Here is an 18,944-nt window from a genome sequence, read left to right on the forward strand (position 1 = left end):
TGTCCAACTCCTTGGAGCAGCTTGATGCACATCAGCCTTGTTACCTTGTACTCAATAAGGAGCGATCTGGAGGCTGTCTTTACTCTGTTTTGAAGAAAGAATCCCCTCTCGGCGGACACACAATTGCAATGGATTTTTTCGGGCAATTTGGCGGGCTACTATTTATTTATTTTTATTTAAAAATCAGCCAAAAGCTGGCTAACAGAAACCCTGGTATGGGTCATAGTCCATATGTTGTTGAGATGGTAAAAATGATTTTGATGGTCAAATGGGCATTTGCAGAGTGAATGGCCAAGCTTTGGGTCACTCTTTCCATTGGTGGACAATGGCCTTACCTTGATATTGAGTTGTTTGGCCTCCAGGCTGGGGCTGAGGGGCAGCCTGCAGCTGTTCCTCTGGAAGAATGACTGCATCCTCTCCAGACCCTCCTGGAGCACCACCTGGAGACACATACAAATAGTTTAATTACTGTCAACCAATTAACGTTTGACAGCGCTTTATTTCATCGTTTAGCTGATATTTACAACGGAATTACAAGGTAAAAATTGGAAACTTAAACAATTTTTAAATAACTGGTACCAAATGAAATAAAAGTGATTTTAACCCCTTCAGTCCCGAGACCCCAGCAAAAATCCTATTTTAATTTATCTGACTTTCAGTTAGCTGCATGTCCAGCCCTTATATTTAGCTTCACAATGAAGTGTTTTATCATTTCCCTTTCAGGACAACCAACCAGGGCTAAAAGTAGAACACAACCCTATTTGACAAACAGTTGCATTCATGAGTTTTATTGACAAATGTCAATAAACAAAATAAAGTCTGCTTAAAATGAATTTACATGAAGGCTGTAAGCACAGAAATTGTTTGCTGAGTGGGAAATTAATATCCAACTAGTCAGTGACAACTGTGGCGTTTGTGACAGCAACTATGTGAACTTATTAAACTATTATAGACACTATGTCCAGGGATTTCCTTTTATCTTCTACGTAGAAGAACCTCGTACTTTCGAACAACTTTTATGTAGCTTGTGAGCGTCATAGAGCAAAACATGTTACATGTGCATGTTCAATAGAGTCTCAGCTTTTCATAGATAGCTTTTAGTAGTTTGTAATTCAAACCATTCTGGCCCCGGGTCCCATCCGAGATCCGCCCTCGTCTCACAAACACCGCTCTAGCTCAGCCCCGGTAAATTACACAGACGGTTGGTTGGTACCAACGGATGCCGAAGAAATAGACGAGTTCTATAGCTCAAACTCACAATGTTGAAAAGGGGTTTGAGGTCCTAAATCACAGGGGCGGGACTCATTGGGTTAACAGGACATCCCTACCATAAGTAAATACAAGATGAACAGCTGACTGTAAAATAAAGTGTTAACAAGCCCTTTTAGAGGCTCCCTGAGGTATAGGTTGGACATTCTAGTAGTGTTTCCTAGCCCCATCACCTGTCGTGTGGAGCCCCCGGCCTGCCGGACCTTCTCGGCCAGCTCCCCCAGCAGAGTGACCAGGCGGGTCTGTTTGTCCAGCTCATCCCGGAGGCCGGCCCCACACAGACACAGCAGGGACCCCAGCACTTGGTCATACCTCCGGCCAAACGCAGGGTCTAGAACTGCATCTCTCAGTAGCCTGGTGGGGGAGAGAGGATCCGAGTACAATGGATCAGACAAAGCTGTTGATATCGCTAATAGCTCTGTAGAGATTACTTTTAGATACTACATGTAGTCCTACGACAGTTCCCAGCCTAGATACTGACTTAAAATGATCTGTTTTGGGTGTCCGGGACAAGCACACCTCCTGTTCCATAAAGGTCCAGACCACTTAGCAGAGGCCATGTATATCTATATACTATGCTACACAATATATTATGCTATATATTATACTTAATAAATAAGGCCCGTGGGGGTGTGGTATATGGCCAATATATCACGACTAAGGGCTGTTCTTACGCACGACGCAACGCAGAGTGCCTGGACACAGCCCTTAGCCATGGTATATTGGCCATATACCACAAACTCCCGAGGTGCCTTATTGCTATTATAAACTGTTTACCAATGTAATAAGAGCAGTAAAAATAAGTGTTTTGTCATACCCGTGGTATACGGTCTGATATACCACAGCTGTTAGCCAATCAGCATTCAGGGCTTGAACCACCCAGTTTATAATGTGCTATGCTATGTTATATACACCATATTATATACTATGCTACTAGTTCAGTGGGTGGAGACTCACCAGTACAGGTAGTGGGCAATACTGACGTTGCCCTGTGCTCTGGACAGTAGGAACATGACCAAGGCATTCTTTAGGTGACACTCAAACTTCAGGGCCTGAGAGAGCCAAAATAACAGGGACAAGGAGATGGGGTGAGGAAAGCATTCAGAGTCACTAACAAACTGATTTCCTGTGTGTGTGTGTGTGTGTGTGTGTGTGTGTGTGTGTGTGTGTGTGTGTATACACACTGTCTACCTGCACTAGCTGAGGCAGGTAGTCGGCCAACTCGTCATCACTGCTGGATTCGATCCAGCTGACAGCCACACTCCTCACCTCTGTGTCAGCAAACCTGCAGGACAGAAACAAAGACCGACAGAGTGACCTTCAACCTATGTTCCTTACAGTAAAGTACAATCTGACTGTCTACCATTTATTGAACTATAGTCAAACAGGTGATTTAAGTAGTATAGGTTACATTCTCTTAGCTCTCAAGCTAACACACACAGAAATATAAAAGACTCCTGTCATATCAACTTGCACCTCCCATTTTACAAATCAAACTTTTTTCTATTGCCAATGAATCAAACTCGAGCTCTCTCAAACAACTTCTTTCAACGTCTCAAAAAAAGTGTATCAAGTGTTCAAGAGAATCTGTGTGTATGTGTACGCCACACGTACTTAGAGTGAAGCAGCTCCAGGGCACAGACTGGTTGAAGCGAGGGCCAGTGATGGAGGAGGGAGTGGATCTCAGCCATGCTGCCCCAGTCCCAGCTGGGGGCGCTGGCCAGCACCTTGGGCAGGCTATGGGTGTAGGCCCGGCAGTGGTGCCGCTGATCCCACAGCAGCTGGCGGTCGGCCCGCGTCAACCTGGAACAGGGAGGGAAGAGGGAGAGGCATAAACAAAATCAACCTTTTTTTATTTGTATTTTTTTAACACTTTTTTTTCTCCCCAATTTCATGGTATCCGATTGGTAGTTACAGTCTTGTCGCCGCAACTCCCGTACAGACTCAGGAGAAGCGAAGGTCGAGAGCCACGCGTCCTCCAAAACACAACCCAACCAAGCCGCGCTGCTTCTTGACACAATGCCCACTTAACCCGGAAGCCAGCTGCACCAATGTGTCGGAGGAAACACCGTACACCTGGCGACGACCGTGTCAGCATGCACTGTGCCCGGCCTGCTTACAGGAGTCGCTAGTGCGTGATGGGACAAGGACATCCCTGTCGGCCAAACCCTCCCCTAACCCGGACAACGCTGGGCCAAACCCTCCCCTAACCCGGACAACGCTGGGCCAAACCCTCCCCTAACCCGGACAACGCTGGGCCAAACCCTCCCCTAACCCGGACAACGCTGGGCCAAACCCTCCCCTAACCCGGACAACGCTGGGCCAAACCCTCCCCTAACACGGACAACGCTGGGCCAAACCCTCCCCTAAACCGGACAACGCTGGGCCAAACCCTCCCCTAACCCGGACAACGCTGGGCCAAACCCTCCCCTAACCCGGACAACGCTGGGCCAAACCCTCCCCTAACCCGGACAACGCTGGGCCAAACCCTCCCCTAACCCGGACAACGCTGGGCCAAACCCTCCCCTAACCCGGACAACGCTGGGCCAAACCCTCCCCTAACCCGGACAACGCTGGGCCAAACCCTCCCCTAACCCGGACAACGCTGGGCCAAACCCTCCCCTAACCCGGACAACGCTGGGCCAAACCCTCCTCTAACCCGGACAACGCTGGGCCAAATGTGCGCCGCTCCCGGTCACGACAGAGTCTGGACTCAAACGCAGAATCTCTAGTGGCACAGCTAGCACTGTGATGCAGTGTCTTAGACCACTGCACCACTCAGGAGACCCCCACTAGCCATCTTTATTGATTGGTCATATAGAGACAATGGAAATTGTTAATTTCGCTATTAGAGTACCCCTCATACTGTACATACACACGACCGGCTGGGAACAGCACAGGGTCCACCACAGAGCAGGTTAGGGGTTAGGCTGGGAGCAGCACAGAGGAGGTTAGGGGTTAGGCTGGGAGCAGCACAGAGGAGGTTAGGGGTTAGGCTGGGAGCACCACAGAGGAGGTTAGGGGTTAGGCTGGGAGCAGCACAGAGGAGGTTAGGGGTTAGGCTGGGAGCACCACAGAGGAGGTTAGGGGTTAGGCTGGGAGCACCACAGAGCAGGTTAGGGGTTAGGCTGGAAGCACCACAGAGGAGGTTAGGGGTTAGGCTGGGAGCACCACAGAGCAGGTTAGGGGTTAGGCTGGGAGCACCACAGAGCAGGTTAGGGGTTAGGCTGGGAGCACCACAGAGGAGGTTAGGGGTTAGGCTGGGAGCACCACAGAGGAGGTTAGGGGATAGGCTGGTAGCAGCACAGAGGAGGTTAGGGGTTAGGCTGGGAGCACCACAGAGGAGGTTAGGGGTTAGGCTGGGAGCAGCACAGAGCAGGTTAGGGGTTAGGCTGGGAGCAGCACAGAGCAGGTTAGGCTGGGAGCAGAACAGAGGAGGTTAGGGGTTAGGCTGGGAGCAGCACAGAGCAGGTTAGGGGGTATGCTGGGAGCAGCACAGAGCAGGTTAGGGGTTAGGCTGGGAGCAGCACAGAGGAGGTTAGGGGTTAGGCTGGGAGCAGCACAGAGGAGGTTAGGGGTTAGGCTGGGAGCAGCACAGAGGAGGTTAGGGGTTAGGCTGGGAGCAGCACAGAGCAGGTTAGGGGTTAGGCTGGGAGCAGCACAGAGCAGGTTAGGGGTTAGGCTGGAAGCAGCACAGAGCAGGTTAGGGGTTAGGCTGGAAGCAGCACAGAGCAGGTTAGGGGTTAGGCTGGGAGCAGCACAGAGAAGGTTAGGGGTTAGGCTGGGAGCAGCACAGAGCAGGTTAGGGGTTAGGCTGGGAGCAGCACAGAGGAGGTTAGGGGGTAGGCTGGGAGCAGCACAGAGCAGGTTAGGGGTTATGCTGGGAGCAGCACAGAGGAGGTTAGGGGTTAAGTGTAGAGGTCGACCGATTAATCGGTATGGACGATTAATTAGGGCCGATTTCAAGTTTTCATAACAATCGGAAATCTGTGTTTTTGGACACCGATTTGGCAGATTTCTTTTTTTTTTACACCTTTATTTATCCTTTATTTAACTAGGCAAGTCAGTTAAGAACACATTCTTATTTTCAACGAGGAACGGTGGGTTAACTGCCTTGTTCAGGGGCAGAACAACAGATTTTTACCTTGTCAGCTCGGGGATTCAATCTTGCAACATTACAGTTAACTAGTCCAACGCTGTTACGCGAATGCAGTAAGAAGCCAAGGTAAGTTGCTAGCTAGCATTAAACTTATCTTATATAAAACAATCAATCAATCATAATCACTAGTTGACGATCACATGGTTGATGATATTACTAGTTTATCTAACGTGTCCTGCGTTGCATATAATCGATGCGGAGCGTATTCGCGAAAAAGGACCGTCTTGCTCCAATGTGTACCTAACCATAAACATCAATGCCTTTCTTAAAATCAATACACAAGTATACCTGCATATTTAGTTAATATTTCCTGTTAACCTGGCTCGTTGCGAACTCTGTGAAGACTATTTCTTCCGAACAAAGACAGCCAACTTCGACAAACGGGGGATGATTTAACAAAAGCGCATTTGCGAAAAAAGCACAATCGTTGCACGACTGTACCTAACCATAAACATCAATGCCTTTCTTAAAATCAATACACAGAAGTATATATTTTTAAACATGCAACCAGCAGGCAATATTAGCCAGGTGAAATTGTGTCACTTCTCTTGCGTTCATTGCACGCAGTCAGTGTATATGCAATAGTTTGGGCTGCCTAATTTGCCAGAATTGTTTACGTAATTATGACATAACATTGAAGGTTGTGCAATGTAACAGGAATATTTAGACTTGCCACCCATTAGATAAAATATGGAAAGGTTCCATATTTCACTGAAAGAATAAACGCCTTGTTTTCGAGATGATAGGTCATTAATATGGTCGAATCCGGAAACTAAGGCTTGTATTTCTGTGTTATTATGTTATAATTAAGTCTACGATTTGATAGAACAGTCTGACTGAGCGATGGTAGGCACCAGCAGGCTTGTAAGCATTCATTCAAACAGCACTTTAGTGCGTTTTGCCAGCAGCTTGTCGCTGTGCTTCAAGCATTGAGCTGTTTATGACTTCAAACCTATCAACTCCCGAGATTAGGCTGGTGTAACCGATGTGAAATGGCTAGCTAGTGCGCTAATAGCATTTGAAACGTCACTCGCTCTGAGACTTGGAGTGGTTGTACCCCTTGCTCTGAAAGGACCACAGCTTTTATGGAGCGATGGGTCACGCTGCTTCGAGGCTGGCTGTTGTTGTGTTCCTGGTTCGACCCCAGGTAGGGGCGAGGAGAGGGACGGAAGCTATACTGTTACACTGGCAATACCAAAGTGCCTATAAGAACTTCCAATAGTCAAAGGTATATGAAATACAAATCGTATAGAGAGAAATTGTCCTATAATTCCTATAATAACTACAACCTAAAACTTCTTACCTGGGAATATTGAAGACTCCTGTTAAAAGGAACCACCAGAAGTTCTCATGTTCTGAGCAAGGAACTGAAACGTTAGCTTTTTTACATGGCACATATTGCACTTTTACTTTCCTCTCCAACACTTTGTTTTTGCATTATTTAAACCAAATTGAACATGTTTTATTTTATTTGAAGATAAATTGATTTTATTGATGTATTAAGTTAAAATAAGTGTTCATTCAGTGTTGTAATTGTCATTATTAAAAATAAATGTAAAAAAAAAAAAAAGAAAACGGCAGATTAATCGGTATCGGCGTTGAAAAATCATAGTTGGTCGACCTCTAGTTAAGTGCCTTGCTCAATGGCAGTAGGTGAGTCATAGGAGGGGTCAAAAAAGACCACTGCTGACAGGGTCATCACTATCTGGCAATAGGATGGACAGCAGTGCGACATTATCGCTACCAATGGCAAAATTCTTCAACCTTACCCAGTCTAAAGCCATCTACTAGTTGGCAACGTACCCTCTGATGATATACCCTTTATTGCACATGTTAGTACGTCCTTTGTAACTTGGTCATCTAGAGACCATACCAGCCATTTCCTTTCAGATCAGTGAAGGGAACTGAACAAGTGCACACTAGCTGAAGTCTCTTGTTCTAAGAGAATCTTAATGACTCCGAAATACGCCCTAACAAAACAGATGGCAAAAGAAGAAGTTCAAACCACAGAAGGTTAACATGGGAGTAAATGAGAGAACGCTCAGAGAAAGTCAAAGGGATTAGTGCCTCAGAAGAAATGACTCTCTGTGGAGGCTGAAAAAGGCTAATGGATCTGGCTGGCAGCCTGGCAGAGGTTGGCAGTGGGTTTAAGTGGGCATTTATATGCCCACAATTAAACGTCTGGGGGAACAGACACCCTGGAATGAGAACAGATCTATGGTCTATGGTCTGGGAGGACTGGCGAGTCATTTGGGCATGAAGACTTGAAACTTCCATCATAACATCCTACATAAGAGTGTTATAATATGACATTTGTTGCTATAAACCTGGACTTGGAACTACTCTCTGGGTGCAGGTATAGGGCACCAGCCTGCATGAAAAACACAACTAGACAATCATTTGTGCCAGGTGTGATATCTCTCCTAAACAGCTGGGGTTAATGTCCCTAGCCACCCAGTAAGGTGTGATATCTCTCCTAAACAGCTGGGGTTAATGTCCCTAGCCACCCAGTAAGGTGTGACATCTCTACTAAACAGCTGGGGTTAATATATAATGTATATAACGGTCCTGAATTTGTTGTCTCCTTTTCTTAATTCCATTTTAAACGTGGAAAATAAAGCCAGTAAAGATATGTCCCGGCAGCAGGTAAAGTAAAGATATGTCACGGCAGCAGGTAAAGTAAAGATATGTCACGGCAGCAGGTAAAGTAAAGATATGTCACGGCAGCAGGTAAAGTAAAGATATGTCACGGCAGCATGTAAAGTAAAGATATGTCACGGCAGCATGTAAAGTAAAGATATGTCACGGCAGCATGTAAAGTAAAGATATGTCACGGCAGCAGGTAAAGTAAAGATATGTCACGGCAGCAGGTAAAGTAAAGATATGTCACGGCAGCAGGTAAAGTAAAGATATGTCACGGCAGCAGGTAAAGTAAAGATATGTCACGGCAGCAGGTAAAGTAAAGATATGTCACGGCAGCAGGTAAAGTAAAGATATGTCACGGCAGCAGGTAAAGTAAAGATATGTCACGGCAGCAGGCAAAGTAATGATATGTCACGGCAGCAGGTAAAGTAAAGATATGTCACGGCAGCAGGTATCAGCTTATGACAACAGACGCAACAGTTATGATGACAAACTGTTAAGAAACATCCATCATAATGCCCTACATAACACTACTATAATTGTAACAGTTGTCATGGCAGCTAGTATCAGCTTATGAAATCAGACCCATCTAAGATGCTAACACCCTTGCATAATGCCTTGCCAACTAGCTAGGGTCTTTGCCTAAGACGTTGATTCATGAGTATATTTGGTGTCAGTAGTCACCACAGTCAGTGCCACCTTAATTTGTCCTGTTGTAGGCTGTGTTTACTTTGGTTTAGCACCTAATTCACTAAACCTGCCCTTGATAAACAAATGCCCTACGGCTGGGACATAACGTAATCTTTGTGTATTAAGTCTTAAGCATAGGAACATTTGCATGTGCCCAATTTTTGGGGAATACCTTAAAACCTTGGCTGGATCTCATTAGAACGTAGATAGTGATGATGTAATCATCTAAAACAAAGAAAAAAGCTACACAATACAATAGTGTCTTTAAAACTTAGCTGTTACCTTGTACAGGCCAATCCCAAAAATAAGAACTCTAAGCAACCGCTGAACAGTCCAACAGCGGAACAGACCAACACAAAATCATTATGCGATACACACGCCCGTAAGTCAAATGTTTCTCTAATTGATATCGCATCAGGATTTCGGTAAAGTTCTAGCCTGTTACATAAGCAGATCTCAAGTTAGGGGGGGGGGGGGGGGGCGGTTGGCCTTACTGAAGTGCCCCAGTAACTCATACGTACCCGAAGGTGGAGGCTCGGCTGCAGAGTTTGTCCACCTGGCGACGCAGGTCAGGGTCAAGCTCCTCCAGGGTGTTTGGATCAGGGCTGGGTCTCTCCTGGGGTCCCACGTACAGCACATCCACCGCTGGGCTGGGGAAGTCCACCTGAAGGGGGTCAGAGGTCATGGAATGGTTAAGGCATCCGCATACTAGGTTTGGTTTGTTCCTAGCAGAATTTGACTAGGTGAAGCGAATGTCTGTGCCTTGTATACACCCTTAAAAATACATTTGGTTGAAAAAATTGAAGAAAGCAGTAATATTACTGTTTGTCACCTTTTTGAGACGCCATAGCAACAACATAGGTAGAATCAATCTAAGCCAAATCAAGAAATCTGTCATAAATGTGTAAGTTTTTGCATCTAGCTAAGATGTTTAGTACCGTGTTCCTCAAGTGAAAAAATGTACATGAAAACCAGTCATTGGACAACAAACACTTAATTGAAGAATCCCTACTCTTGACCAATAATCAACGAGTGGGGGCGTAGACATCAGCTGCAGAACTTCGGGTGCCACAAAAAACATACTCAATACTGCTGAACACCAAAACTAACAATAACGTCACAAAATATTGTCGTAATATATGCTCAAACTGTTTGGACTGGAAAGCATACGGTAAGCTCTAGGTAGACACACACTTATTAGGTCGCCACAGAAGAGGAAATATGTTTGTGTAAGGGGAGTGTGTGAGCAAGACCTTGGTCCTGTTTGAAATACTTAACAATAACCAATATATAATAACAAATAAGCATCTTCCATTTTCTTGAGGTAAAAACAGATCTAACATGACTGAACAGGTGCTTGCTTTCCAATGGCAGAATCACTGATTGCTTTGAGGAAGTGTGCATTTAAACAGTGCCTGTACATTACAATATTGCCGAAGATTACCATTAAAGTCAAAGGCCATTCCAGTAATTCCCAATTATATTGGTTGTAAAATTTCACATTTATATGGGTATTCCCGTGTGTGTGTGGTGTTTGTGTATTTTATTTATTTTACTAGGCAAGTAGTGTGTGTGTGTAGAGTGGTGTGAGTGTGTGTGTACAGTGGTGTGTGTGTAGAGTGGTGTGTGTGTAGAGTGGTGTGTGTAGAGTGGTGTGTGTAGAGTGGTGTGTGTGTAGAGTGGTGTGTGTAGAGTGGTGTGTGTAGAGTGGTGTGTGTGTGTGTGTGTGTGTGGTGTGTGTGTGTGTAGAGTGGTGTGTGTGTAGAGTGGTGTGGTCACCTGCAGTATGATCCTCTCAGCCAGGTTCTTCCTCCGGCTCCCGGCTGCAGCAGAGGAAGGCTGAGGAGACGTCCACAGACACAGCAGCTTGGTCCCACTCATCAGCACCCTGAAACACACACCTAAGTATTAACACACATAGTCACACACACCACTCTATATCCACCCACCACTCTATACCCACCCACCACTCTATACCCACCCACCCCACCCACCACTCTATACCCACCCACCACGCTATACCCACACACCCCCCTCTACACCCCCCCCTCTCTACACACACCCCACCCACCACTCTATACCCACCCACCACTCTATACCCACACACACCCCACCCACCACTCTATACCCACACACACCCAAACCCACCACTCTATACCCACACACCCCCCCTCTACACACACCCAACCCACCACTCTATACCCACACACCCCCAACCCACCACTCTATACCCACACACACCCCACCCACCACTCTAAAACACACACACCACTCTACACACGCCAACCTACACACACACACGCCGCCCTACACACGCCTCCCGCACACCACCCTACACCCCCCTACACACACACGCCACCCCCCTACACACACACACGCCACCCCCCTACACACACGCCACCCCCCTACACACACACACGCCACCCCCCTACACACACACACGCCACCCCCCTACACACACACACACCCCACCCACCACTCTATACCCACCCACCACACCCACCACTCTCTACCCACACACCCCCCTCTACACACACCCCACCCACCACTCTATACCCACACACCACTCTCACCACTCTATACCCACACACCACTCTATACCTACCCCACCCACCACTCTATACCCACCCCACCCACCACTCTATACCCACCCACCACTCTATACCCACCCACCACTCTATACCCACACACCCCACCCACCACTCTATACCCACTCACCCACCCACCACTCTATACCCACCCACCCACCACTCTATACCCACCCACCACTCTATACCCACACACACCCCACCCACCCACCACTCTATACCCACACACCCCCCCTCTACACACACCCAAACCCACCACTCTATACCCACCCCCCCCCCCCCCTCTACACACACCCAACCCACCACTCTATACCCACACACCCCCAACCCACCACTCTATACCCACACACACCCCACCCACCACTCTAAAACACACACACCACTCTACACACGCCAACCTACACACACGCCACCCTACACACACACACCCAACACACACGCCACCCGCACACCCCCCCTACACACACGCCACCCCCCCTACACACACGCCACCCCCCTACACACACACACACGCCGCCCCCCTACACACACGCCGCCCCCTACACACACACACACGCCGCCCCCCTACACACACACACGCCGCCCCCCTACACACACACACACGCCGCCCTACACACACACACGCCGCCCTACACACACACACACGTCACCCCCCTACACACAAACACGCCACCCCCCTATACACAAACACGCCACCCCCCTACACACAAACACACACACACACACACACAACACTCTGAATCCCCAATAGACAGCGATTACACACAATTAACTCTTGAAATAGACCACAAGACTATGCCATACAACACAACAGACACACAGAAATTACACAACCACACTACTAAAATGTATATGTGGTTGTGCAATACCGTCGAAAGTCAAATAGGGGCAGGGAGACTTTGCCCAGCAGCTCTGGTCCTTTGCGTTGTTTGTTGGAGTCTGGGGAGCCGCTGGCGTTCTGGTTCAGGACCCCGAAGAGAGAGAGAGTCAGCATGGACTCCAATGGAAGCAGGGCCACCGCCATTGGGAAGTTGATCCTAGAGAGAGAGACAGAGAGAGAGAGACAGAGAGAGAGATCAGTTTGAGCAAAGCAAGGCGCAGCATCGCTTATCCTGATCACATGATGAGTAGTTATTTGTGGGACGTAAGGTAATTTTTGTAGATCAGTGATTCTGCGCAGTCTGACTACATATAGTTCCTCTCACACACACAATAGCGTAAGTATGAATGTGCATCGTCTGTGATATGTAATGGTAGTGTGTGTGTGAGTTGGTAAGAGGGTTCAACGATCACATACTCTCACCACTCTATACCCACACACCACTCTATACCCACACACCACAACCACCACTCACTGACTGTACCCTTAAGGTTCTTTGGATAAAAAGTGTCTGTTATGTGGAATCTGTAATTATTACTGGTAATTGTATCCAGCGGTTGACTAAATGATACATGTATTACAAGGTAACAATCCTTTAAATGTTGTCATGTCTTATCAGTTTGTATTATTGTCCTGCTATGTTTGTAGTGTTTGTGACTGGGCCTGTGCAACAGATGCTAAGGAAATTTGACCCTAGTTGACATCTGACCCTAAATGGGAAACTCAAGATTGGTATAGGCACAAAATTCAATACAACAATATTATAGATTAGGTCAGCTATTATTGGTTTGTTCAGTTGCTTCGTGATCATGTACACATAAAAACAGAACAATATACAATGAAAATTCATATGGTTGTGTTATGTATAATGTCTTGTCTAACGGTATTGTATTTCTATGGGTAGAGGGCAGTAGTGACGTACAGTTCGTCCCATTTGATGTGGTAGAAGAAGCTCTTGTAGGTGCCGACTTTCTTGGACTGGATAGGCTTGAACAGGTTCCGGCCATTGTGTGTCAGAGCACACATCAGGTAGTACTTCTCATAGCTGCAAAAGAAAGAAAGGAAGGAACTAATTATTCTGGAGTTAAAATCCATCATTCTATAGAGAGAAAAAAAAATGGTGTTAAGTTGGCTCTGTTTATTTTCACAGTTCACATTTTTGATGCAAGACATTTTTGACATTATGAAAGACCTGACAATCCATAAGCTCCAATGAGAAAACCAGGCAGTGAACCATTTAGGATTCCAAAAGATTTCCTATTACTCAACGCCATCTGTCTTGTGCTTCAACACAGCACGGTGTGCATGCGTTCACTGTTGCTGGTGACATGATGCATCACTGTGCCTACAGATGGTGTGTGTGTGTGTGTGTGTCTGTGTGTAATACGATAGCCACAACAGATCAGAACGATTCCAGCCATGCCATAACGTTGGAGTAACTGTTAGTTCAAGGCTAAATATTTCCGGGCCTCATTTCTCGTCGTGTTACGGGATTAAAATTTTCAGAGTTCCATTGATATGGTGCTCAGAAAGGTTTTCCATGCCTCCTAAAAATGCACTATATGTATACACAAAAGTATGTGGACACCCCTTCAAAACTACTTCACTCACACCCGTTGCGGACAGGTGAATAAAATTGAGCACACAGCCATGAAATCTCCATAGACAAACATTGGCAGCAGAATGGCCTTACTGAAGAGCTCAGTGACTTTCAAATGTGGTACCATCATAGGACGGCACCTTTCCAACAAGTCAGTTCGTCAAATTTCTGCCCTGCTAGAGCTGCCCCGGTCAACTGTAAGTGCTGTTATTGTGAATTGGACACATCTAGGAGCAACAGTGGCTCAGCCGTGAAGTGGTAGGCAACACAAGCTCACAGAACGGGACTGCCGAGTGCTGAAGTGCGAAATAAATAGTCCGTCCTCGGTTGCAACAGTCACTACAGAGTTCCAAACTGCCTCGAAGCAACGTCAGCACAAAAACTGTTCGTCGAGAGAGTGTCATGAAATGGGTTCCCATGGTCGAGCAACTGCACACAAGTCTAAGATCATGCACAATGCCAAGCATCGGCTAGAGTGGTGTAAAGCTTGCCGCCACTGGGCACTGGAGCAGTGAAAACACGTTGTCTGGAGTGATGAATCACGCTTCACCATCTGGCAGCCTGACGGACGAATCTGGGTTTGGTGGATGCCAAGAGAACGCTACTTGCTCCAATGTATAGTGCCAACTGTAAAGTTTGGTGGAGGATGAAAAATGGTCTGGGGCTGTTTCATGGTTCAGGCCCCTTAGTTCCAGTGAAGGGAAATCTTAACGCTAAAGCATACAATGACATTCTAGATGATTTTGTACTTCCAACATTGTGACAACAGTTTGGGGAAGGCCCTTTCCTGTTCAGCATGACAAACAGGTGTCCACATACTTTTGGTCATGTAGTGCTAGCTCTTGGACGATGCCCTATGGATGACGGGCAGAAGGAAATAGCCTGCGATTACCAGTGCCTCTCTTTTTTTTAACCCTCGTTGGCCAAACACAAAGGCACAGGCGTCCGGAACACATTTTCCAGTGGCATTTTGGACCTGCCTCCCTCCCACCAAGCCTGGGTTGTGTTCATTAGGCATCAAACGGAAGAACAGTGACCAAAATGGTCACTGCCAGTGTTTTAAAACATTTTCCATTGTGTGCCATAATGAACACAACCCTTGAGTGAGAGTCAAAATGTGCCACTCCAAGTCTCCACTGCCGTGCAAGATTGTGCTCACTGAATGGAAAGGTTGGCTCACGTCTGTTCCAGGAAGAAAGATGGATATAGATACAATAGAGCCACGGATACTGTTGTGGAAAATGAGATGTGGAGAGAAACAAGAGGTGCAAGAGATCAAAGGTATCAGTTCTAGGGCCAAGTCCTTCTTAGAGGTGGAAACTATCGTTTCTAGTGTCTTCCTTAATGCAATTAAGTCCACTTCAAATGATGGCACTTTTTTTAAATTTTATATTGAACTAAAATATGTTCAAAAGAACTTGACCAGGGCAATAAAGGTGTGATGCAAAAAGTGAAAGTTATACCAAATGACAGGTCCATTCAGAAATGGGCAAACAGAAAGTGACAATTACGATGGGACTGGTAAGTAACCAGGAGTAAAGAATATATATTTTTTTACAGGGGGTTTCTCTTTCTTGGCTCAGTTCATAACATACGTTCCTGGGTGTGCAACTGTGCACATCTGCAACAACAGAAGAGTCACTGTCCAATTACCGAGCAACAGCACCTAGCAGACATTCCAGCCTCACGCAACATTCACCAGAGTTGTGGACTCGAGTCACAAATTTCATGACTTGAGACTCAACAGAAAATAAAATAATGAAACTTGACTCAGAGCCTCAAGACTCAACTTTGACTTGAGAAATGATCTGGCCATGTTTTCTAATGCGTTCTCTCTCATTTTGTGGCACAGAGTCTACGGGGATTACTCTACACACAGCCAGAGACCGTAGCATCGCCCTTGCAAAAAAACCTGCAACAGTTTGGCTAGTGAAACGCACACTCGGCACTCTGATTGTGCCAGCGAACTGACAAACAGGCCGGGTGGTGAGCTAGCATACACATTGCTGATTTGCTGTACCGCTATAGGGTGCAGCACAAACATCAAATTATAGGAAGAGAAGATGATTTATTATGGAAAACAAGCAGCTCCAAAAAATGTTTGGTGATCAAGAATACTTTGCAAGCTCATCAGCAATAATGGGGCAACAATTACTAGCATAGGCCTACTGGTATGTACAGTGCCTTGCGAAAGTATTCGTCCCCCTTGAACTTTGCGACCTTTTGCCACATTTCAGGCTTCAAACATAAAGATATAAAACTGTATTTTTTTGTGAAGAATCAACAACAAGTGGGACACAATCATGAAGTGGAACGACATTTATTGGATATTTCAAACTTTTTTAACAAATCAAAAACGGAAAAATTGGGCGTGCAAAATTATTCAGCCCCTTTACTTTCAGTGCAGCAAACTCTCTCCAGAAGTTCAGTGAGGATCTCTGAATGATCCAATGTTGACCTAAATGACTAATGATGATAAATACAATCCACCTGTGTGTAATCAAGTCTCCGTATAAATGCACCTGCACTGTGATAGTCTCAGAGGTCCGTCAAAAGCGCAGAGAGCATCATGAAGAACAAGGAACACACCAGGCAGGTCCGAGATACTGTTGTGAAGAAGTTTAAAGCCGGATTTGGATACAAAAATATTTCCCAAGCTTTAAACATCCCAAGGAGCACTGTGCAAGCGATAATATTGAAATGGAAGGAGTATCAGACCACTGCAAATCTACCAAGACCTGGCCGTCCCTCTAAACTTTCAGCTCATACAAGGAGAAGACTGATCAGAGATGCAGCCAAGAGGCCCATGATCACTCTGGATGAACTGCAGAGATCTACAGCTGAGGTGGGAGACTCTGTCCATAGGACAACAATCAGTCGTATATTGCACAAATGGCCTTTATGGAAGAGTGGCAAGAAGAAAGCCATTTCTTAAAGATATCCATAAAAAGTGTAATTTAAAGTTTGCCACAAGCCACCTGGGAGACACACTAAACATGTGGAAGAAGGTGCTCTGGTCAGATGAAACCAAAATTGAACTTTTTGTCAACAATGCAAAACGTTATGTTTGGCGTAAAAGCAACACAGCTGAACACACCATCCCCACTGTCAAACATGGTGGTGGCAGCATCATGGTTTGGGCCTGCTTTTCTTCAGCAGGGACAGGGAAGATGGTTAAAATTGATGGGAAGATGGATGGAGCCAAATACAGGACCATTCTGGAAGAAAACCTGATGGAGTCTGCAAAAGTCCTGAGACTGGGACGGAGATTTGTCTTCCAACAAGACAATGATCCAAAACATAAAGCAAAATCTACAATGGAATGGTTCAAAAATAAACATATCCAGGTGTTAGAATGGCCAAGTCAAAGTCCAGACCTGAATCCAATCGAGAATCTGTGGAAAGAACTGAAAACTGCTGTTCACAAATGCTCTCCATCCAACCTCACTGAGCTCGAGCTGTTTTGCAAGGAGGAATGGGAAAAAATTTCAGTCTCTCGATGTGCAAAACTGATAGAGACATACCCCAAGCGACTTACAGCTGTAATCGCAGCAAAAGGTGGCGCTACAAAGTATTAACTTAAGGGGGCTGAATAATTTTGCACGCCCAATTTTTCAGTTTTTGATTTGTTAAAAAAGTTTGAAATATCCAATAAATGTCGTTCCACTTCACGATTGTGTCCCACTTGTTGTTGATTCTTCACAAAAAATACAGTTTTATATCTTTATGTTTGAAGCCTGAAATGTGGCAAAAGGTCGCAAAGTTCAAGGGGGCCGAATACTTTCGCAAGGCACTGTAACAATTACTAGCATAGGCCTACTGGTATGTAACAATTACTAGCATAGGCCTACTGGTATGTAACAATTACTAGCATAGGCCTACTGATATGTAACAATTACTAGCATATGCCTACTGGTATGTAACAATTACTAGCATAGGCCTACTGGTATGTAACAATTACTAGCATAGGCCTACTGGTATGTAACAATTGCTTGACATGTTTAATTTAGTTATGAATTTTGCATTTGGAATTTGTTTAAAATGAATTATTACTGTGGTGAGGACGCACCTTAGGCGTGGCTCTTCACTTGCCCTCTCCAAACTCCCATCAGTGGAGTTTCTCTTGTTGAAATGCTTGCTGTTGTTTTCACATGTTTAAATGAATAGGCCCTATGTGGTAAATCTCTATTCCATCTAATACTACAATAAATGCTAGCATTTCATCATTCCATCCCCGAACCTTTCATTGCAACACGTAGACATTTGTTTCATGTTTGATAGGCTTCCGATACATTTTCATTTAGCCAACCATTTCTTACCCTCTGAGTGGCGCGATGTTTATTGTGCACATGCACGTTAACAAAACTCACGAGGTAGAAGTTCTGTGTATTTATTTGTATTCATTGTATGGTTTCCTTTGTTCAAAATTTCCCGGGTTACGTCAGAGTTCCGTGTGTCTGTGTCTCGGTCATTCTGATTGTGTATAATAGGAACGTGCGTGCCTCAGTGCACATAGAAATTGGCTACGTGGCCTGAGCTCCAGGCTTTGGAGTCAGAACGTTGAATAAGATCAAATTGTTCCATGTATGCATGCGTTGAAATCTCATTAATAATAATTAAGTCTGATTAAGACAAATGTATGTGGAAATAAAGTTTCACATTGTAGAAGCCGTTGATTGGTGGTAATCGTATGGTCCTGGAGGCCAAGTGCTTATGTTGTGGAGGCCTACCTTTTAGACCGCCTGTTAGACAGATTCCATTTGGTTTCTCAAGGGGAGGCTGTACAGCCTTCCACTCTACCGGTGTCCATTCAGATAGGACAGCTTAAAAGGATTCTCAGGTACATTTGTTTACATTTTAGCCAGTAGTCACAAAGTACCGGAGCATGTCTTTAAGTCTGATACAGAGGCTTTCTTTTGGGCTATTGCCTGTGTACAGGGCCTTGAGAAAGTATTCAGACCCCTTGACTTTTTCCATATTTTGTTACGTTACAGCCTTATTCTAAAATTGATTAAAACATTTTTTTTTTTTTAAATCAAATCTAAGCACAATAACCCATAATGGCAAAGCTAAAACTGGTTGTTAGAAATATTTGCAAATTTATACAAAATAAAA

At 45.5% G+C, this 18,944-nt stretch overlaps 1 protein-coding gene across 2 annotated transcripts in view; it reads right to left on the reverse strand.

Annotated features, from left to right (window-relative positions):
• LOC139406412 (phosphatidylinositol 4-phosphate 3-kinase C2 domain-containing subunit alpha-like) overlaps positions 1-18,944 on the reverse strand; it is a 71,573-nt gene that overhangs the window by 14,293 nt on the left and 38,336 nt on the right. For both annotated transcript variants that reach the window (XR_011633984.1, XM_071148965.1), the window contains exons 12-20: positions 13,152-13,274; positions 12,219-12,386; positions 10,541-10,649; positions 9,283-9,425; positions 2,884-3,072; positions 2,461-2,554; positions 2,227-2,321; positions 1,443-1,623; positions 336-440 (exon numbers count right to left, since the gene is read on the reverse strand). Coding sequence is in view for 1 of the 2 variants with exons in the window: in XM_071148965.1 (XP_071005066.1) it covers positions 336-440; positions 1,443-1,623; positions 2,227-2,321; positions 2,461-2,554; positions 2,884-3,072; positions 9,283-9,425; positions 10,541-10,649; positions 12,219-12,386; positions 13,152-13,274 (1,207 nt within the window). In the remaining variant the exon portion in view is untranslated. The remainder of the gene's footprint in view (positions 1-335; positions 441-1,442; positions 1,624-2,226; positions 2,322-2,460; positions 2,555-2,883; positions 3,073-9,282; positions 9,426-10,540; positions 10,650-12,218; positions 12,387-13,151; positions 13,275-18,944) is intronic.

Source organism: Oncorhynchus clarkii, chromosome 4 (genome assembly GCF_045791955.1).
Source record: "Oncorhynchus clarkii lewisi isolate Uvic-CL-2024 chromosome 4, UVic_Ocla_1.0, whole genome shotgun sequence".
NCBI lineage: Eukaryota > Metazoa > Chordata > Actinopteri > Salmoniformes > Salmonidae > Oncorhynchus > Oncorhynchus clarkii.